This window comes from Puma concolor, chromosome E3 (genome assembly GCF_028749965.1).
Source record: "Puma concolor isolate L17-30 chromosome E3, mPumCon1.1.hap2, whole genome shotgun sequence".
NCBI classification, from domain to species: Eukaryota; Metazoa; Chordata; class Mammalia; order Carnivora; family Felidae; genus Puma; species Puma concolor.
The window spans coordinates 20,355,214-20,377,189 of record NC_141682.1 but is presented as its reverse complement, the minus strand read 5'-3'; the positions used below and the strand labels follow the sequence as shown (position 1 = coordinate 20,377,189).

Below are 21,976 nucleotides of genomic sequence, written 5' to 3'. Positions count from 1 at the left end.
ACAGGTTCAACAAGCATTTATTGTGGCCCTGCCATGTGCCTGCTGTGTGACCCCCTCCCCCCCTGCGGAGCCAGCGCCGGGAGGCCCCACCCACTCCCTGCCTCGCCACCGCAGGGCCCCTCCTGAACTTCCTGGCCGGCCCTCAGTGGCCGATGACCTTGCCTCTCCTGGCGTCCCAGCTGCACCAAACAGGGCGCCGCATGTGACGGCAGCAAGGGTCAGGAGCTGCTGTCCCAGAGTCGCCGTGCGCAGCCCTGCGCATTCCCTCGGGCCACCCCGGCTCCATTGCCAGGGCCCTGAGCCCCAGACAGCGGTGGGAAGGGCAGGCCTGCGTCTCCCACACAGGCTGGATCAGTTCACAGCACACGGGCCGGGTCTCCAGGGGCGCCAGACCGGTGGCCTTCTGGCAGGGGGCCGGTTCCGACGACCGCCTGAGGTCCGGGGGCCAGGCTGGGTCTCGGTCACACCCAGTGCCCCAGGACCCAGCACTGACGGTTCAGCTCCGGCATCTCGTGAGCGGAGCTCCGTGGCCAGGAATCTCCCATGTGTGGGTGGTGTCCTGCCAAGAGACGGGGCGGTCAGTGCCGTCGGCCGCCCCCCCGCCACCCACACGCCCGCTGCCCGCCGCCGGCACCCTCCTCTCACACTCTCCCCACCCGCAGCCCACCCGCCGTCCCACACCCACCCGCTCGTGGCCCTGCCACCTGTCAGCACGCCCGCACCGCCCATCACAGCGTCCTCCTCCCCCCGCCCCCTCGACGCGCCCGGCGGCCCCGCTGCCCTCATCCCCATCCACCTGCAGCCCGCAACACCCGCACCCTCCGCCCCCCCTGCTCGCTTGTCCACTTCCCAACCTGCCGCCGCGTCCGCTAACTCTCCGCCGTGCACCCATCCGCCAATGTTCCATCCGCCTGCCCTGTCCCCCCCCCCCCCGCCCCGCCCCGCCGTCCCGCAACCACCTCTGCACGTACCCGTGTGCCCACCGCCCCGTCAAGCATCCCTGAGCTACACTGCGTGGGAGGGCGAGAAGGAGAACAGTGTCCGTGACTCCTGCACCGAGGGAGGGGGAGGGCCCGGGGGCACCCAAAGTAACTGTGAGCAGCTTCCTGGGCCAAGGCAGCTGGCAGAGACCCCACCACGCCCCTTCCACCGCCCGCTGCTCCCAGGGGCCCCGGGCCAGCGGAAGGCCGGCTGCTCTCGCCCCAACCCGGGTTTCTCTGGGTTCTCACACGCTCACCGCCTTCTAACACACCAGACCCACCTGCTCAAACGTCCCTATACCTACTGTGTGTCCAACCCCCCAGGCCCGGCTCCCCTCTCCCCTCCCACAGGAGGGCCCTGCCATCTCTTTGCCGCCCCTGGGTGTTTCGCTCATCTCGGAGCACACACCCCAAGCGGCAGTCCCCAGCTCTGCCCCCGTTAGGCCCTGAGCTAAGGAGAACGATGGCTTGACCCGTGGCAGATGCTCCGTGACGGATCAGAGCCGGAGGAGCCAGAGAGGGAAAACAGAGGGAGGAGAGACGGGCCGGAAGACCGGAGAGAAAACCAACAGCGACCCGGCGTTCACGGTCTATACCCTACTTGATTCCAGCCTCACAAGCCTGTGAGGTAGCAACCCCATTTTACAGATGAGGGAACTGAGGCTCAGCGGGCACAAGCAGCGGTCTCACGATTCACAGCTATGGTAGAGCCGGACTCAATCAAACTTCCACATTAAAGATGTTTGCTCCGTGTTCTGTTCCCCTCGGAGCGCTCGTGGATGCTCAGACATTCCTGTCATCCTTCGGGGTCAGACGGGCCCTTTGTAGCAAGCCCCCTGGAGGTGGGAATTCCTGCTGAGGCCAAGCCCCCTGCTTGCACACCTCTTAAGACAGGCAGCTCATTACTCCTCCTGCACCCCCCAAGCAGCTCTATTGGGACAGTCTTCCTCATGACAAAGGCCGGAAGGGAACAAGCAAAGGTGAGGACGGTTGTGCCCATTAGGGGGTGGGGGACGGTTGTGGGTTTTGTTCTGTGTTTTTGCTTTGACTTTTTGGTTTTTCCTTTTTTAATTAAAAAAAAAAATTTTTTTAACGTTTATTTTTGAGACAGAGAGAGACAGAGCATGAACGGGGGAGGGGCAGAGAGAGAGGGAGACACAGAATCTGAAACGGGCTCCAGGCTCCGAGCTGTCAGCACAGAGCCCGATGCGGGGCTCGAACGCACAAACCGTGAGATTGTGACCTGAGCCGAAGTCGGATGCTTAACCGACTGAGCCACCCAGGCGCCCCTGACTTTTTGTTTTCAATATTTTTTAATGCTAGTGCTTTGCTAATTTTACCGTATTTTAAAAAGGGTACGAAATATTTGGCAAACATTCTGGAACCGTTTGGCCTCAGGAAAAACATTTGTTTTGGCCCCAGTCACCGAAATAGTTGCATTCTTTGGAAGCAAATGCTGCCAAGATTATAGGTGTTTGGATTTTTTTAAAAAAATCTAGAGGCAAATATTTGATGTGCAGAAAGATTTGATTGTTTTTCTAAATGAATATTTAAAAGTGATCGTGGCTGCTCTTACCGTTGCCAACAGGCAGAACCCCGGAGAATTTGTTGGAACAGAGACGTGATCATGCGTTCTGAAGGAAAAAGGAAGGCCATGATCCCTGCCCTTCCTTGAGTTAAAATCAGGCTCCTTGTCTCCTGGATCCAGAGGCCAAATCACTGAGGACTGGGCCCCTCCTTTCCTCCTGGGGCCCAGAGTCATTTACAGTGGAGAGCAGGGATTCTGTCCTCCCCATGCCTGAGGAGGTCCCCCCACTGCCACTCCAGGCCACCATGACCTTCTCTTCCCTTCTCTCAGTCTCTTTACTTTTTGGCTAGTCATCAGCCAGTGCAGGCAAAAGAGCACCTTATGCTGTAGATTGCAGAATCCCACGTCAAAATGTCAACGAGGCCCAATCAGATGACATCAGTGGGTGAAGCAGCCAGAAGGGGCCATTCTTCAGCTCTGGCCAACTGTTGCCATGGAAGATGGGCCCTCAGATTTTCCAAAAAGTTTAGAGACAATGAAAATCAGAATTTCGTAATAAAATCTCCTGGCTTTAAATAATGACCATGGACGCTTTTAAAACCATCTGTGGGCCAAGCGGCATCTCTCAGGCTGGACTCGGTCCCCACGCACAGGAGGCCATTTCTGACCTCTGACTATTTCCCCGCCTGCATTTTCGTTCCAGGCTCTGTTCCGTGGCTTTACACATTCTGGTCCCTTGGCCCGGTGCCCTTCCCTGCTGTTCTCTGGCTATTGAGTGCCCCATTTGTCTTTCAAAGACTCCCCCCCCACCCGCCCGGAAGAATTCCATGACCTTATAGGCACAGGCCTCGCTCCCTCCTCTGTGTTCCCACAACACGGTGCAGATCTCTTCTCCCTGGGCTTGTCACTTCGTGTTAATGAGGGTCTCCCCGGCTAACCTGGGGACTCAGTGCAGGCGGGGACCGGGGCTGCTGTCATCCTGGAGCCTTTGGCCGCCAGCACCTGGCCAGGCACAGAGCTAGTCCTGAGCTGACTTTTTATAACAAACGAAGAAACCATGCGGGACGAGGATGGAGCGATTCTTAAGCTTGGAGAAAGAGCTCTGCCTGCCGCTCCTATTCGGAGATGCTGTACGTTATGAGAGGCTCTTTGGTCAGTCTCTCCTTTTTTGGACCCAGGCTGAAGGGGAAAGACTATACTTGCAGTCTGGCAGTCAAAGGTTCAAATCAATGGGGCGCCTGGGTGGTTCAGTCGGTTGAGCATCTGACCCTTGATTTCAGCTCGGGTCACGATCTCACGGCTGTGAGATTCAGCTCCACATCAGGCGCACACTGAGCGTGGAGCCTGCTTAAGATTTTCTCTCTCCCCATCTCTCTGTCCCCCGCCCCCCATGCGTATGCTTTCTCTCTCTCAAAATAAAGATTTTTTTTTTTTTTGTTCAAATCCAGGCTCCACTGCTTTCAAGCTGTGTCAGCTTTTTTTTTTTTTTTTTTCCCAAGCTGTGTGACTTTTGACAAGTGCCTTCTCTCTGAGCCCGAAACGGATGTGGGTTACAAAGGGGTCAGCAGGCCCAGCGGGCCCCCTTGCTAGAAGTCCTTCATTATCTGACTTCAGACAGATGTGGAAATAGCAAAATACCAGCACTAGAGAGGATCTGGATTCAACCACCTCTCTTCACAGATGGGGGAGCCAAGGCTCCAGGGGGTGGTGGGGGGCAGGGGGAGGGGGGAAGAGATCTGTCCAAGGTGCCACTCAGAGGGTTGATAGCAGGTACTGTGTTTTAAATTCCCTTGGAAGCTCCCAGGCTTAGCAGAGTATTTGGCCCAGATGAACATGAACATATTTAATGTCCTGTCTCTTCGGTCCTAACTTCTCCATCGTTCAGTGGAAAATCATTGTCACGAACTCCCTCAAGGCACCTAGATCCCAGGGGATCAGCTCTTAGCTCTGCTGAATTGTGTGCAGTCACATCCTCTGTTCTGGAACGGATTCATTGAGTTGGAAGGGCCCTTTAAAGCCAAGAATGCCGATGCCACCACACAGGTGTCAAAAGGGAAAGGGGGGCACTTATAGGGGATGTAACTTGTCCAAGGTGCTCTGAAGCTGGTAGAGGAATTGATGACGGTGGGCACGTGGCTGGGATTGGCGTTTCTGACCCCACAGCAGCCCAGCCCAGAAGAAACAGACGATCGCCAACACCCCCGCCCCGTCCCATCAATCCCCCCACATGCGCTCTCCAAGGTGCTGAAAGCCTCTCTTCAAGACTCATGGCCCCACCCACAGCCTAACCTCGAACTCTTTCCTCTAGAAAGAGATGGGATTAGGGGAGTGATGAAGAAATGAATCAAGGTTGGCACTGAGGTGTCTGGCTTTGGGGGCCCTTCAGCTAGTGACGCTATCATCCCTTTGCCGTTCCTAAAATGTCACCACCTTGGCGAGGGCACTATGACTGCCTCTCCAAGCCAACCCTGCTCCATAAATCTGTATCCTGAGGGCACTTCAGAGACTCTGGCATATTTGGTAATATCCATTTACTTGATTCCTCCCAGTTTCCCCTACGAGGCTCTATGTGACATGAGGACACAGACTAGCTCTGCTGTTCTTACTACTGTGTCCCCAGCACCTAGCCCAATTCCAGGGACGGGATTGATAATGCAGATCTGGGGAGAAGAGCAGGTGTGTGAGAGATCCATGTGGAGGGGAGGCTGGATTTTGTCTACCTTGGGGGCAGCTTGCCTTAGGAGCCCAAATGGGGGCCTCATCCTTATCCTCGCTGGAGTCCATCTTCTTTTTTTACATATAAAGGTATTTTTTTTCTTTGGGTATTTATTTATTTTGAGAGAGAGAGAGAGAGAGAGCATGTGCACAAGCAGGAGAGGAGCAGGGAGAGAGAGGGATAGAGACAATCCCAAGCAGGCTCTGTGCTCTCCGTGCAGAGCCTGATGCAGGGCTCAAACCCACGAACAGTGAGATCATGACCTGAGCTGCAATCAAGAGTTGGATGCTTAGCCAACTGAGCCACCCTACCCCTGGAGTCCATCTTCTGGGGACCCCATGTTTCTTGGGCCATAACATGCTCCTCATCTGTTTTCCACACTTGGGATCAGGTTGAGTCCACTTAACCTTCCACCTCTCCCAGGACCACTGATTTCTTCATTCTCTTATCAAACATTTGTTGGGCACCTACTGTGTGTCAGCCTCCATGCTGGGTGCTGGATCTGCATACCTGGGTGAGACATCTGCCAGTGCTAGTGAGGGAGACAGACACGCACCGGAGGAAATGATGAGGGCACACGTGTCCCCAGCTCTCCCAGTGTGGCAGGACCCATTCACTGTGCCTCATGTACACGGGCTCATTTAATCCCCTGAAATATGAGTGACGTGCCATTACTATGCCCATTTTACAGATGAGGAAAGTGAGGCCCAGACAGGCTAAGTCATTTGCCCGAAGTCTCACTGCTGGATTTCAACCCAGGCAGCCTCCAAAGGCCGAGCTTGTAACCACCATAAAACCCCACCTTATAGACATGAGCCTCAGGGCAGGAAAAATGCAGAGGTGAACATGACCACCTCTGGCAGGGGGTGAAGAGGGCCCTGGCTGCCATCCCCAGACCTTTGAACTAGACTTGGAAAGCAACGTGAAACACGCGATTCCACTGGTAGGGTTTGTTTTTCGCCAAGCAGAGGAAGGGAACAGGTCTTTTCAGGCAGAAGGAACAGAGTGTGAAATAGGTTCTTGGCAGGTAAATGAGGTTTTCAGGAGGTGTGAAAAGCCTAGCAATGTTGGTGGCGAGCAAGAAGGTCTGTGTGGCTGGAAAGCGGGGTGAACGCGGCTGGCGGGGTGAGGCGTGGAGGGCTGTGGTTGCCAGAGTCGCTGGGTGCCGGGGGGTAAAAGGCCCAGCAATGCCCCCTCAGGGGGACAGGGTTCATCTGCCCCTGGGGTTTGCACCTTATCATCAGACTTCCCTGATGTGGATTCCTCGGCCCTGCCCCAAACCAAGAAAGTGGAATCTCCAGGGATTTCTGTATTTTGACAAGAGCCCCCGGCGTTTCTTAGGACCAGGCGCCCCTGGAGGAACACTGCCCTGGGCAGAAACGGTCATGGACTAAGCTAAATCATTCACCAGAAGTGTGCTGATGGCCGACAGTGGGCTAGGCACACAGATGCGGTGAGGAGGCCCCGTCCTCCTGGTCTCTCCATTCTAGTGGGGAGACACTTAGCAAAGAAGGATTCCGAGAGGGATGGATGGCGGAGAAACAAAGCGGGGATGGGATGGGGGGCGAGAAGGCCTCTTTGGGAATGTGCAGGAGGGGTTGGCATGGTGCCTGACACCCGCCATGGGAGCCAGCACGGGAGGTTTTGGAGCTAGGAAGGGATGGGGGTGGGGGGAGACAGGATCAAAACTGTGTCTTAGGAGGACGGATTGGGGAGGAATTGGCCCTAGAAGCAGCAGTTTCCATCCAGAAGCCACTGAAGAGCCCGACCAAGTGACAAGATGCAAACTCGCTCCCGGCCGCAGCTTCAGGGGGACAGGTGTTGGCTCCCGGCCGAGGACTGCTCCGAATCTGGTCCACAGAGCAGCAAGAAACAGTATCACTTGGGACCCCTTGGGAATGCAGACTCCCAGGCCCCGCCCAGCCCTCTTGAGCCAGAAACTCAGAGACGGGGTCCGGCAATCTGCATTTTAAGGAGCCACCCGGGTGATTCTGGTGTCAGCGCTGGCCTGGATCTCTGAGCCCCCAGTGCCGGGGACTCAGATGTCTCCAGGCTGCACACCTGTCTGGTGCCCAGCGACTTGGCGTTCGTATTTATTTCAGAAATACTGTCTGTTTCCATTTTAATAAAGGAAGCAGACTTGAGCAGTACGATATTGGATTTGATTTTGATCTAATAAAAATGCCAAGCAGCTCAGGACCCAGGCAAGTCTTCGCCCAAATTCCCTCTGCTATTTTGAGGGCGGCAGCGGCAGAGACCCATCGAGACGGAATTCCCAGAAGCCACCTCTGCACCCGGCAAGTGACAGCCTCTTGCCCAGCCTAGCCTGGCCTTACAGACACACCTGGCAAAATCAAAAGCTTGTCTCGGGCATTGAACCTGACAGCTGCAATCAGCTGCAAACCCCAGTTGCCCCTGAAGGAAAGATGCAGGCACCTGGACCATATGGCAGCATCGCCTCCATCAAATGTCACATCCGATGTGCTCCCGAGCTAGCTGGTGGCACTGCAAAGCCCCAAAGGCAAGTTTCAAAAGCAAATGCCTTCCTCGGGAAAAAGAAACTGTGGCAGAATCCATATCACAGTAGCCCGAGAGAAAAATAGCGACTCCCGGAGCAGTTAAGATCACCAAAGGTTCATGGAGTGGCTTAGGGAAAAGCGGCCACTTGGGCAGGAGGTGGTGGGAGAAACCTGGAGCCAACAATCGAGCACCTGCTGTATGTAACGCACTGTTCTAGACTCTCAGAATGCAGACGCGAGCAAAACAAGACGGGGCACTGTTCCCTGGACCCTGGTTGGGAGAGACAACCAAACAAAAATCAAGCCCGTAAACATAAAAGGTAAGTTCAGAGAGGGACAGGCGCTATGAAGAACAGAAGACAGGGTGCTACAAGGGCCACCAAGGAAGCTGGTGCGGTCAGGGGAAGCTTCTCCAAGGAAGTGGTCTTCTGGCCGAGCAGTCAAGGTGAGACAAAGTGAGACATGCGATGATTCAGAGGGAGAGCATGCCAGGTGGAGAGTGGCAAGTGCAAAGGCCCTGTGAGGGGGATGTTCTGCATGTTCTAGAAAGAGAGAGGCCAGGGGGGCTGGGGCAGAACGAGGGAGGGGGGAGTGAGAAAAGGTGAGGGTGGGAGTTTGGGGGCCGGAGCAGGGATAGCACTGTACCCGGAGGAAGGGGGAAGATGGCCCCCCGGGCTGGGCTGTATCCCCCAGGGGACCAGAGATCCCAGCAAGTCAGGGTGCCTTTCAGCTCCTCACTTTTTCCACGCCCACAGGGAGAGCCATCACCCCTCCTTCCCAGGGCTGCGAAGTGCTGAGCAGAGACCTGCAAACAGTAAGCCTTTAATAATGTGGGCTCGCTGACGTCCTTCCTCCCCCGTTCCTCCTGCCCGCGTCAGCCCACCACAAAGCCGGAGCAGCTGTTCGGTGCAGAAATATTGCAAAACTCGACCAGGCATTTCCAAAATATTTTCTTGGCCCAAACCCCACTCGCAGCTAAGAGGCTGCATATTCTGGAGATGGCGTTGTCTCCCCAGACGGCCCGATCAGGCTGCCTTTGTCGCCCGTGAGGTCTGTCAGGACCAAGTCCTCGTGTGGCTTGGCCCTGGGTCCCCGCACCCCGCCCGGCGTCTGTGGATGGCTGTGCCCAGCCCAGGAGCCACCCACCGACGTGGGGCGGCTCACCTGGAGCCAGACAGGCTGGGTGCAGATCCCAGCTCTGCCACTTGCTGGGCCTCAATCTCCCTGCCTGTAAAACGGGACGGTGTTTAGGATCGAATTAGTGGATAAATGTCAAGTTCTCAGAACATACACCGGGGTGACATAGTGTCAGCAGACCTGGTGGCACCGAGCTCCTCTTGTCGGCTATTTTTGTAACCTAGCCCAGGAAGCGGTGGAGCTGTAGGACTCTACCAAGTTGGATCGCTGCTGGCCAAGTGCCCCCTCCCTGTCCCTCAGCCCGCCCCCAGCCCAAGCCAGAGGAGGCGCCGCCCCTCTGCTGACACCGCGCCCGCGCTGAGCCCGCTTCAGTTCTGGCCACACCACACGGCCATGCTTGGGCGCTCCCCAGTCCAGGAACACACCTTATTCACCCCCCACGTTCCAGAACCCGGCATGGGCCCAGCCCAGAGAAGCATCTTTCCTAGAGATGTGTTGAACACGTGGAGGAACAAATGACTTTCATGGGACCACAGCAGCAGCCACCTGAGGGTAATTAAAGTGCCTGAAGCCAAGTCCCCCTCTGACAGCAGATGGGATCTTTCCCTTCCTGGCTTTACTTGGAGCCCCCAGTGCCTCCTGTGGCCCCTGGGATGGACAGCCATCCTCCCCCGCTACCCCGGCTGGGCTACCTGATAAAAGGCACTCCCTGGGAGAAGTGCTATGGGATCCGAGGAGTGGGGATCCGCCGAACCTCCGGGGGGCCGCAGACAACCCTCCCAAGCCCCTTCCCCACCACCTTCCATGGCTCCTCTGTGACCCCCAAGGCATTAGGATCTGGCTGCTTCGCCGTCCCTCCCCACCCCAGGTGTGCTCCCTAGAGGATCTCATCGGCTTCAACTACCTCCCTTCCCACCCTGCAAGACCCCTCAACCCCACACAAACCACACACCACGGCCGCCCCAACCTGTCCTCTCCACACCCGTCGGTCGGGGACGCCAGACCCTCGATGGCTGGGGCAAACTTCTGCACCTGACTGCCCCGCCCCTCACCTCCAATCAGACAAGCCGATGCTATGGGTGCCCCCGCCGGGGAACAGGCTGCTGACCTCCAAGTGCGCCAGGGCTCGCCCACCCGCCCCAGCGGAACGTAGGCACCGTGCCCCACCCCCAGCAGCCCTCAACGCCCGAGGGGATCCGCTGTTGAATCTGCAGTCATAACTCGGACACGTGCGTCCTGCACTGGCTGCCCGTGTCCCCCGGCGGGGCTCAGGGTGGTCCCCTCCACACTGTGTCCTTCCCTGACGCCCGCCTCTCCCTGCTTAGGCTGCCTTCCCCGCTCCTTCTTGTGTTTTCTGGGCTCACCCAGACAGGGGCTCGCTGCTGAATCCTGATCTCTGGCTCTGCTTCGGGGAGAACCCAAAGGAAGCCATTCGGACAGTTCTGCCAGCAGAAAGTTCCTGAACCCACCCACTTGTATCTTTATTGCCGAAGGTCGGTCGCCAGCATCGCTGCTTTCCCTGCTGCGGCCACACCGGCCTCTAGTCCTGGCTCCTCCTCCGTCGGGGACTCTGCATTTGCGAGCTTCTGCCGGAAGGGTCTTCCCCTGGCCGGCCCCTTCTCATTCATCAGGCTCCCCCGCTCCTTCTGAAGCCTGGTCTGTACCTGAGATTGTCGTGTTGGTTCCTGAGTCATTTCTTACTTTCTCTCTCCCCCTAGACAGTGAGCCCCACAAGGTGGGGGCCTCCGTCTGCTGTCGCTCATGGCTGTGTCTTTGAGGGAACAAATGATGGATTCTCTGCTGGCTGTGGACCTGGTGATTGCATGTGATGCTTGTCTTGGGGAGGAAACGCTGCTTGGGAGATGACATGGGTGCCAGGGCAGGGGTGAGGGCCGTGGGGGCTGGGCTGGGGGGGGAGGGCTTCTGCAGTTCCCCCCACCCTGGGTGTCCTCATTCTTAATTCCGGGGCTTGCTCTTAGAGCCAGACTGGGTCTCCTCCACTCTTTCTTCGTCCTTGGGCTTCAGGGATTGGCCTTTCCTGCCCCCAAGACAGGCCCCGTGGCTTCTTTCCACCCAGAGTTTCCTACCCATTCTATAGGAAGCATGGGGAGGCCCAGGATCAAGCAGGAGCCGATGGCACTTGCACACGGCCAGGGTTCTCAGCCTTCATCCGTACTACGTGACTTCTGAGCCCCTCGGAGGGATTTCTGCACCCCCCTGTTATCCCTGAGGTGGGCCCTCCCCAGCGCCCTCCATGCCCTGGTTCCTGACCCCTTCCTCCAGGAAGCCCTCCACTCCAGCACAGACACCTGGCCTGCAATCTCAGTGTGTGAGCCCAGGGTCCACTGCAGCACCCCCCCCCACACCGCCCCATTCCTCAGGCGGATCACTGGCATTCTGGCCACCTCACCGGGCCAGCGCGTCCTTCGGGAGCCCCCAGAGTGAGGACCAGACCTCTCCTCTTCTCCTCCCGGGCCCCTCCCTCCAAGCTGAGCCATTTCTCCTTCAGTTCCCGGGATCTGAGGTCAGACAGACCTGGGTGTAAGCCTCCACTGTCTTAGTGTGAGCCTCCCCCAGCAGACCTTGCGGTAGGGATGGGGGCGTGCGTGATGTTAAGGAGGTGCAGGGTGCACAGAAGGAAGGCGGCCAGCCCCGGGAGGGCTGCGAAACCCACTACCCGGATCTGTTCACCCTGCAGGGGACCAGGCCAAACACAGGCCTGGAGCGAGCCCACGCAGGGAGCTCCCCAGGCACTTCCCTCCTTCTGTGATCGCAGAAGCCCCCTGGCACTGCCCTCCTTCTGTGATCGCAGGTAGGGGAAGCCCCCTGGCACAGAGACGCAGATACCGGCAGCCGCAGGGCACTGAAACTTCGCTTCCCACAAGCCCTGAGACAGCAGGCACGGACAGCGTCTGCTTGAACTGCTCTGCCACAGGTGGCCAAGCTGTGTGACCTTGAGCAAGCTACCCCACCTCTCTGAGCCTTAATTTCCTCAACTGCAACATGCTCGGGGTCAGCAAGCATATGAGGTCAGGCATGAAAGGCCCTTGGTAGGGGGGTGAGGTGGGCATCCGGCGGGCTTAACTGAGATGCTGCCATCTTCACTTTAATCTCACGTTGGCTCCCTCTTCTTCCGTCTGGAACAAGGCCCTCTCTCCTTTCGCCTCCCTTCGCTTTCTGGTCCAGACATTTGTTTTCCTAATGGGTGCCCTGGATTCTGCCGAGGGCATCCCCCACAGCCAGGTAGACGAAGACAGTGCACTCTGGCTGCCACATGCCTCCACGGCCCAAATCTTGCCCACTGTCACCTCCCGTCGAGCCCGGAGCTGTCCTCCCTTCCGGACAACCCAACTTGCACCTGAGCTGTGGTTCGCCTGCCTGCCCTTAGGCACCCAGCGTCCCTCTCGCTTTCCCAGCAGCCCACCCCCATGGCGAGAGGGCCACGGCCGCCGCGTGCAGAAGACTTGCTACGGCCCAAGGTGCCGGGCCTCGGTTTCCCCATCTGCGGTGTGTGTCTGCGGGAGCGAGCAGGGGGTGCGGGGAGAGGCGGGCCTGGCTCATCTCCGGGGTCCCCCTCTCCGCGGATGGCCCACGAATCTGTAGCGCGGGCTACCGCAGACGAGGCCACTTACGGGCAGGGTGTCTCTCGTGGCGACAATCTAAGTGAAGGTCCTCCTCCTCGAGCCCATCCCCCTTCTCGAACCTGGAAAGAAAAGGACCCAAAAGCCTGCGTAAGAAAGAGCGAGCTGAGTTGGCAGAGACCCAGGACCTGAACAAAGGTACAGTCCTTTCCCCTCGAGAACAACTGTGCAAAGTAACTCTGTGCCACCCACCCCCCCCCCCCCCCCCGCCCCGTGGGAGCCTTCCCGCAACCCCCTTAGATGGGCGTCATTATCTCCACTTTGTCGACGGGGAAACGGAGGCACTGGATGCTAATGAGACCAGTCAAGCGCCACCAGCTAATAAGTCAGAGGCGGAGCAGGGACACCAACCCACGTGTTCTCACAAAAAGACGTTCCGTTATGTGCAAACGGGACACGACAAAAGACTGCACACAGTTTGATTTAAAAATTATACACCGGGACGCACAAAAGATTATTTGGCAGAATCTATACCAAAAGGCTAACAGGAACTAACCCTAGATAATGAGAATATAGGGATTAAATCTGTAGCCTTATTTTTGCTTCCGTCTATTTTGTGACTTGGGGCCAATGGACTCCTATCAGCTGGGTCTCTTTTCTTCACTAAATCAAAGCACTTCCTCGAGGCATGTCTACGCATAAACAAAGCCCCGGCCCTCTGATTTCTGGCACAGAAGGCTTGGAAGGTGGCTCCTTCCCACCAACGTGTGTGGCTGCCTTCTCCCCTGGCATCTCAGGATCACTGCAGCTCCAGAGGGGGCTGGCATTGGTGTGGCAGAGATGCGAAGCACGGAGCAGAGGCTGACGAGGGTCTGGTGGGGGCAGCTGCACAGGGAAACCCTCACCCCTGGCCCAGCACTGCTTGGGCCCGAGACTGGGCAGGGCCGTGTTCCCACATTGCGCTCGGCTCTTTGTAACCCAGATAAATTGCAGAGCTCCGCCTGGTCCAGTCCAGAGGAGCATCACCCTTCCAGGAGCACAGTCTGGTCCCCAGAGGTAGACACAATTCCAATCATCATCGTGTCGCCCGTGGCTGTACGTTTCGATATCTTTCCTCAATTCCTTTTTGCCTTTCACTTGCTCTGCACTCCTCCACTCGCCTCCTCTTTGCACTGACACCCTCGTTTCTCTCATGCAGGGACGTCTCCGTCCTCTCCCAGGCAAATGCTCCGCCCCTGTTTTCGGATTCCTCCTAGCGCGTCTTACGTCTAGTTGCCCAGTGTGTCCAGACGCGTGGGGCTACAGAAGGAGACATGGGAAGGTGATGAATGACCAGCAAGCCATGCCAGACGCCTAGTAGAAGGGACAGGAACACTCATGCACTGATCATTGTGGTTCCCTCGGACTGCTCATCCATTCATTCATTCATTCACTCAACAAGAACTTCCAAAGGACCTGCTCTGTGTAATCTACACCAGATGCTGGGTGCACCACAGAAGTGCCTACGTCACTTCACAGTCTCTGCCCTCAGAGAGCTTCTGATCGGGTAGGAAGGCAGCTCGCACACGAGTCAGAAAATGACAGGTGTTGCGGCGCCTGCTGACGCAGTTAAGTGTGTGTTAAGCATCTGACATTGGCTCAGGTCGTGATCTCGCGCCCTGACTTCGAGCCCCGCATCGGGCCCTGTGCTGACGGCTCGGAGCCTGGAGCCCGCTTCGGATTCTGTGTCTCCCTCTCTCTCTGCCCCTCCCCCGCTCCCTCTCTGTCTCTCTCTCTCTCTCAAAAATAAATAAACATTAAAAAAAGAAAGAAAAGAAAATGACAAGTGTCGTATAACGGCACCCAAGATTGCCCACTGTACTGAGGGGCTAGGCCTATGCTCGCCAGGGAGCAAACTGTGAACACAGTTTTTGTCGTTGTTGTTGTTGTGTTTTGTTTTTTTAACAAATATTTTGTAGGGCCTGGATGGTTCCAGACAGCAGAACAAAGCCCTAAGTGTTAACGCTACAGGAAGGCAGATATCATCGGCAGATAGCCTCGTCAATGCTATGAGAAGGTTCCATACAAGAAAAAATGTCCTTCTTTTCTTTTCTTTTCTTTTTTCTTTTCTTTTCTTTTCTTTTCTTTTATTTTCTTTTCTTTTCTCTTCTCTTCTCTTTTCTCTTTTCTTTTCTTTTCTTTCTTTTCTTCTTTTTTTTCATCCCTAGTAGAAGCATCTTTGTTATTTTCCTGATAGCACAGGCTTATTCCAACAACTATAACTCCCACACAATAGAGCAAAAGTCCCCCTGTAATGACACCTCCGTGTAATGGGATCACCACTATTAGGAGTTTAGTGTATATCTTTTCAGAACTCAACTTTTCTTTTTTAACATATAGTCTCAAATTAAACATGCTTTTGTAACCTGTTTTCTTACCCACAAAAATCTCCAACATCTTTCCACGTCAGTACACGTAAACCTCACTCGTCTGTTTCCTCATATTGTATGTGAAAGAACAGTTAACATTCAGTCCCCTACTGACAGATATTTAGGGGTTTGTCCAGTTTCTCACGCTTCTAACCTGCAAGATGCTAAGCCCCCATCCCCAGAGGTAATCAAGGAGGGACTATCACCATTTGTGAAACTCAAACGCTGGATGGAGGCTGGACCGTGTAGCTGAGCCCATCCCTGTCCCAGAGGGCCATCTTTCTGGCCATGTCCAGTGACTCTGGGTCAACAGATGCCTGCCCCGTCATGTAATGGGCCTTGAACATCCTCCTGCGTTTCACAGCCTTAACCTTGAACCGATTGTTCATCTACCCCAGGCTCCTAGTTCTCACGGCTTCTTATCTTCTGAGATCATTCTTCACCAGGCCTCATGCTGTGCACCTCTCCTTGGGCTCTGCCGGGACCCTCAGCCCTGGGGAGAGGGGTCAGTGCGCCAAGGAGCTGGTGTCTAAGGAGAGAACCGGCCCCACCCGGTATGGTCCCTCCTCTCCCTGGTCACCCAAACCTCCAGGCCAAGAAGCTCAAAGTGCAATAGTTAACATATCAAAGAACACCTGCCAATTAGTGAGCATTTGCTGGGGCCAGGCCTTGTGCTGGGCTTGGGGGCCACAGGTACCACTCAGAGGGGCCTCTGCCCTTAAGCTCACGTTAATCCTGACTTAAAATGCTAAGTTCTAGGCTAGATAATGTTCATTCAGAAGGTTGGCAGGGCGGACAACTGCCTAGACCAGGTGTTGGCAAACTTCTTCTGTAAAGCTCTGGGTAGTAAATAGTTAATACGTGAGGCCTTTCTGGCCATACGGTCTCTGTCCCGACTACTCAACTGCCCCTGTAGTTTGAAAGCAGCCGCAGACCATGTGTAAACCAATGAGCGTGTTGTTTAGTAGGTTATTTACAGCAAGTGGTGGGCGAGATTTGGTTTTCGGGAGACAGTGTGTTAACCCCTGGTCTTAACAAGGGTTCTCCACTTGGAGGCCCACCGAAGTCACCCTGGGAGGTTTCAATCACCAGGCGACACTAACGCACAGCCAGGGCTGAGAACCACCTGTTGGGACCAGCAGAGGCTGCGTCGAGGGGGCCCGCCCGCACCTGCCACTGGAGCCGCATGCTGGAGGCCACGGGACCCGCTCACTTCTCAGACAGGGAGCTGGACTCACACAGGTCTGCCTGTCTCTCTGCTGTGCCGTGTGGCCATTCTGGAAAGAGCTGGTTTCCTTGCTCCCACACAGCCCTCTCTACCCGAGTCGTCCATGCAAGTAACAGATCTGCGGGCCCTCGTGAGGGGCTACGGCGTGGCAGCAGTCACGGCACGGGCTGATGGCCCTCCCATAGCCCCCCAGTGCTTCCCAGCAGGAAACACGTGAGGACGAGGGGATGCTTGGGGCACGACTGAGCCCTGCGCCCTGCGGCGAGGAGGGATCGCGGCCGACGGCAGCCCTATTAGCAGGCAGCGTGGCCTTGTGCGGCTCACCTGGATCCCGTGGTCTAGCGGTTTCTACGTGGCAACGGGCACACAGGGGTAAGCATGACAGTAAAGACAAGCACACCGCCCCGCTGGCGAGTGCGGAGCCCGGAGCCTGGCACCGACGCAGTGAGGACGCCAGACAGGTTCACCACCCCTGCTCGCAAACCTGCTTAATCGTTCTTCCCCGGTACGCTTTGGAGTCCGAGAGAAGAGGATGCCGTCTCGCTCATTCCCCACTCGGAGGCCTCAGGGTCTAGCCGAGCGTTTGGTTAGCCGGGAAGGAAGGGAGAGAGGAGGCGCGCAGACGGCCCGAGGCTGAGATCAGCCCACGTGGGGAGCATCCAAGGTGCTGAGTGGAAAGGAGAGAACTTTCCACCGTGCGGAAAGGACAGAAACAATGGCTAACGGCACCAGGTGACAATTACATTTGACCTGACCTGTGATGTCCTGGAGGAAATATGATGTGCTTTCTGAAGACAGGCTTTTTTTCTTTTTTAAACGGTGGTGTGAGAAATTACCCACAAATCCCAGTAAGGGCCTTGATGGGGAAATGGGAGGTGCTGGGACCGAAGCAGTGCTCAGAAGGGCGGGCGGCGGGTGGGGGGAGGGGCAGCGAACCCCCCCCCCCCCAACCATGCGCTTCCCTCTGCGGGTGCTGGGCGTCTCTTCTGTGAGCTACTTGAGTCTGGACATGTCCCGATCGCCTGTGAGTCTTGATTTCCTCCTCTGGTCAATGGGCAGAAGAAGGTTACCTCTCGAGGCGGCTTCGGGATTAGCCAAAGGATTCCATGTAAAGCGCTGTGTAGAGTTCTTCCCGATACCGTTATTACGATGGTCGCCAGCGCCCTCATCCCCCGGGGCCTTTATGGCCTGTCCCTCTGTGACTTCACCTCATAGCCCCTGACGTGGAAGGATGGTATTTTAACATGCTCACCAATCCCCGCCCTTCAAAAGGAGCCACACACCCCTTCCCTCCTTCCATGCCATCAGTCAGACCTGAGCCACGTGCTGCCACAGGAAAGGGGTGTTTTGGAAAAAGCAGGGAAAAGGCTTCAAGGCATCAGGTATCTCTGGATTCAGAGTAGAGGGCACCCACAGGAGGAGGAGGAGGAGGAGGAGGAAGAAGGGGAGGAGGAGGAGGGGGACTAGAAAGGGGAGAAAGAGGAGGAGGAGGAAGAGGGGGAGGAGGAGGAGGGGGAGCGGGAGGAGGGGGACTAGACAGGGGAGAAAGAGGAGGAGGAGGAAGAGGGGGAGGAGGAGGAGGCGGAGCGGGAGGAGGGGGACTAGAAAGGGGAGGAAGAGGAGGAGGAGGAAGAGGGGGAGGAGGAGGAGGGGGAGCGGGAGGAGGGGGACTAGAAAGGGGAGGAAGAGGAGGAGGAGGGGGAGCGGGAGGGAAGGAGGGAGAAGAGGAGGAGAGGAGCCTTCCGCCCCAGAAGAGACAGAGTCTTCCCGAAGTGGGGACAAGGAGAGTCAGAGCAGAAACTCACAGTGAGTCGATGCTGTGGCTGGTGCCCAGTGAATGAGCCCCGGGGAAGGGTGACAGGAACCGCGGTACCTGCTCCGACTTTCAAGCGCGACAGGAAGAAACTTGTAAATTGTCTCAATCCCCACTATTTGGGGTCTGTGCGCACCCACGCAAACCTGCATCCCTACCAAAGTCACCACCACCACCGCCATTAGCATCATGCCCATTTTACAGACGTGAACACTAAAGGCAGGATAGGCTAGGGACTTGCCCCGGGTTTAGCGGTGTGCTGCCGCAGGCTAACCCTGGCTCTCCGACAGAGGGCAAGAGCCCTGCTTTGCGGCATTGGTGACTACTCCGGCGTGGCTGATCTGAAGGGATCGGTGTGACGTCACTGACCACGGAGCACATCGGCTCCAGCCCCGCGGCTGGCTAGTGGCAGGACTGCGCGTGAACTCAGGTTTATCGGTCCTCGTATCTTGAGTGTTTCTCCGTGTCCTGCAGGGATTCTCAGCCGCACCCCCCCCCCGCCCCGCCCCGCCCCACCCCGCCCTGCCCCACCGGGTGGTACCTGCCCCACCTGCGTTGCGAGGTCCTACAGGCAAGTGAGGCCGATGTCCCGCCTCCTCAGGAGGCCCCCAGTACCTGCCCGCCTAATTCCAGGGCCAAACGTGGCCACAGCAGGTCAAGTCGCCACAGCCAGGGGCTCTGCCAGGCCTTCCCTCTGCTGTGACAGGAGCCCCAGGGCCTCTCCAGCACAGCCCTTCCAGAATATCCTCCCTCCCCTGTGACCTTGTTGTGCCATCCTCAAAGCCGGCCCCTCTCTCGCCGTGCCCAGGGTTGGCTTCTGTTTTCTGAGCCACCAGCCACTTCCAGGTATGAACTGGTACGTACGTTTCCCCCTCAATCTTCAATCGACCTTGGACCAATTTTTTGAAATAAAATACAATAAAAATGAGTTACTAGAAAATGAAATGGGAAAACCACATACGAAGAGCAAGCTCGGGTGTCCCAGCAGCCCCTTCCTTCCTTCCTGCCTTCCTGCCTTCCTGCCTGTTGTTGAGAGAGCTTGTGCATGCTCGAGCAGGGGGCAGGGGCAGAGGGAGACGGAGAGAAAATCCCAAGCAGGCTCTGTGCCGTCAGCGTGGAGCTGGACTCGGGGCTTGATTCCACGACGCTGGGATCGTGACCTGAGCCAGAATCAAGAGTCGGACGTTCAACCGACTAAGCCACCCAGGCCCCCGGCAACCTCCACTTTCTGCGAGAGCCTCCAAACTTGGACCTCAACTCCTGTCCTCACGTCACTGTGGATGTCTGCAAATGGGCACTGGTTCGGGGGCCGCACTCTGAGTGCTGCTGGGGTGCGGGGCCTTCCTTTACCCGCTGGCCACGTCCGCCTCCTGAGTCACGCGCGGGCCGCCTCTGCTCTGTGCTCCGGCCCCCGTGTTTCCTGGACTTAGTAGTGCCCACCAGTCACCGGAGCGGCTGGTTAAAACGCACATGAGGGTTCGGCAGGTCTGGGGCGGGGCCTGAGATGCCGCATTCTAGCAGGTTCCCAGGCGAGGCTGACGCCGTTGGCCTGGGATCACATCTGAGGAGCCAGTCGCCGGACCCTTGGCTTTGGGAGCGTGTGGGGCTCCGCTAAGCTTCGTCCCGGTTGCCCTCTGCATCCTAGGCTGCGGCCCAGCGGACCAGGCCTCCAGGGTCCCCCCCATAGTCCTGGCTACACATGGGCATCACCGAAGAGCTAGGAGCAGTGCCGGTGGGGCAGGAGGGCGCCGGGGGCTGAGGGGGGAGCCTAGCCAGCTCCCTCCCGCTTCTCATGTCCCCTCCAGCTGGCTGTTATTTAGCAGAACACGTGGCAGTTCAGGGAGCGGCCCTTCCTTCCAGATGTGCTCCCCGCTCCCCTTCGATCGCTTTCCACTTCAAGGGCCCATCTGTGCGCTTAGCTTTCTTTTCACGCACCGGCGGCCGGCGGCCTAATCGTGGAGCCAGGCGGGGGTCCTGCAGTGTCCACGGGGCCACCTCCCATTTCTGGGCGTCACGCTCCTCTCCAGAACACACGGTGATTTCAAAGGACCCCGACAAAGAGTGAGGAAGCGCAAGGCGCACTGCTGGCCGCGGAAACAGCCGGGTGAGAGGATGTCGTGCCTGAATGGGTCTCAGAGGCTAAATATCGGGGGACAGTCGCAGAGGACAAAGGACACCGTGATTCTGAAATGATCCATGTGCACTGGAATAAAAGGCTGGAATTACAAGAAACGTCGGCAAACCGATGACCACAAATAGGAAATTAAGATTCCACAACGTCTTATCAAAAGTGCCATTCCAAAATAGGGGGAAATAAATGAGCTTTTCCAAATGATGCCTTTTTTTTGCTCTTCCCATCTCGTGAGTGGTATCATCATGATGCGAAAGAAACACTTGGAAAATAACGGAAAAGATAAATATCCACGTAGCCAATGCCTTCCCTGATGGTTACGTGCAGTTGGCAATTTTTTTTTTCTCTCCAGTCTCTCCGATACTAGGGTTTTAAGTGAGACCTCTAGAGAAGAGCGCCTTGAGATTATTTTCAGAACCACATGGGTGAGAAATTGCGACTTAGGAAAAAAAAAAACGAATAATCACTAGCACAAAGTGGAACCCCCACCTCACCTTCAACGGCCTCTTGGGGGCTCCGGGGGCCCTGTGGTGCCCTCTAAGCCCCTCCGTCGGCCTACAGGGCGGTGGGCACACCTGAGGCGGGGTGCTGTTCAGCTCAGCCAGGGAAACAGTGGGAAACCGCACGCTCTACCCATCAGACTGGTGGGGGGTAAAACAGGTGAGCGGACAGGCGTCCCTGCCCCGTGGACCTTGCTGAGTACCTGCGGGCTTAGAACTGAGTGCAGCGGGGGACGGTTCACGGGGCTGTTACAGGACAGATGGGGGTTTGTGCAGCTCAGGGTCAAGGCTGGAGGCACCACCTGAAGGCTGGACCTCGGCAGAGCAGAGTGGGGGGCACTCCGGGCAGAGAGGACGGCAGTCCGGCAGCTACCTGCAGGCAGGGGAACCATGCGGCTGGGGGACTGCGAGGGCCCAGGGGGTGCTGCACACAGGGGAAGGGGACCAGGGTCCTCAGTGAAGCTAGGCAGTGGCCGCAGAGGCTATCGGGAAATGGAGAGGTGTTTTAGGCAGAAAGCTGGGGGCAGAGGCGCCCGGAGACTAGGAGTGCAGAGAAGGGGAGGGGGTGGGCTGACGGCAGGGGTGAGGCCAGATGCAGGAAGACCACGCAGGGCCCGCAGGGGTCTGGCTCCAATACGCCGGACCAGGAGGCAGAGAGATGCGGCAAAAAGACCGGGTTTGGAGGAGACCATCGTGAGTCGGTCCTGGCCCTGCTGATTTTAGGTGCTTTTGAGAATCCGAAGTAGCAGCAACAAAGAGGCAGATGGATGTGGAGTGAGGCGGTCTGGGGTTGACTAAGAGTGTGGGAGTCCTGGCACATGTGCGGCCACTGAGGCTCACGTCAACTGAGGACAGAAGAGGGCCTAGAAGGAGCCCTGGGAGCATTGCCATTTAACAGAACGGGGGCGGGGGGGGCGGGGAGGGGAGTGGGTGGGGCCGAGGGAGGAGGGTGCGTGCTGAGCGTCAGGGCCCCTGGGAGCTGTTTGGGGTGGGGGTGGGGGGGCAAAGGGCAGACTGCAGGGGGCTGTGCGGTGAGAGAGAGATGACGAAGTGGACACAGACCTTTCCGAGAGCTTCCCGACAACAGACGGGAGAGCAGAAAGCAGAGAGCCCCCTCTGCACCGGGCAGGGGGATGGGCAAAATGGGGCTCAGCCCCTCGACGGTGTGGGAGTCGTTCATGCCCGGGCCCGTCTCCCCCCACCCCCCCCACCCCCCCCACCCCCCGCTTGGCATCTAGCTGCTCCGTGTCTGCCTCCAGGGACCAGCGAGGGCTGGGCCCCAGGAAGCAGGCCTGGGGAGGGCTCCCAGCCCACACCGTCGCCCCGGCACTGTGGGAGGAGGAGAGAGATCGGGGATCCAGGTCTAACTCCCACTCCTAAGTCAACCAAACTGCTCAGCTTTTCCTAAATACGTTTGTGTGCCCCCCCCACCCCC

General features: G+C 57.3%; 1 protein-coding gene across 3 annotated transcripts in view; it reads right to left on the bottom strand.

The window, feature by feature from the left end:
• GSG1L (GSG1 like) overlaps nt 1-21,976 on the bottom strand; it is a 206,496-nt gene continuing 184,520 nt past the window's right edge. Inside the window, exons 6-7 of one of the 3 annotated variants that reach the window (XM_086692618.1) lie at nt 12,513-12,583; nt 1-559 (exon numbers count right to left, since the gene is read on the bottom strand). In XM_086692618.1, coding sequence (XP_086548744.1) covers nt 462-559; nt 12,513-12,583 — 169 coding nt within the window. In that variant the 3' untranslated portion in view covers nt 1-461. Of the gene's footprint in view, nt 560-12,512; nt 12,584-21,976 lie in introns of those variants that run through there. The other 2 variants (XM_086692617.1, XM_086692616.1) reach the window with 2 other exon arrangements.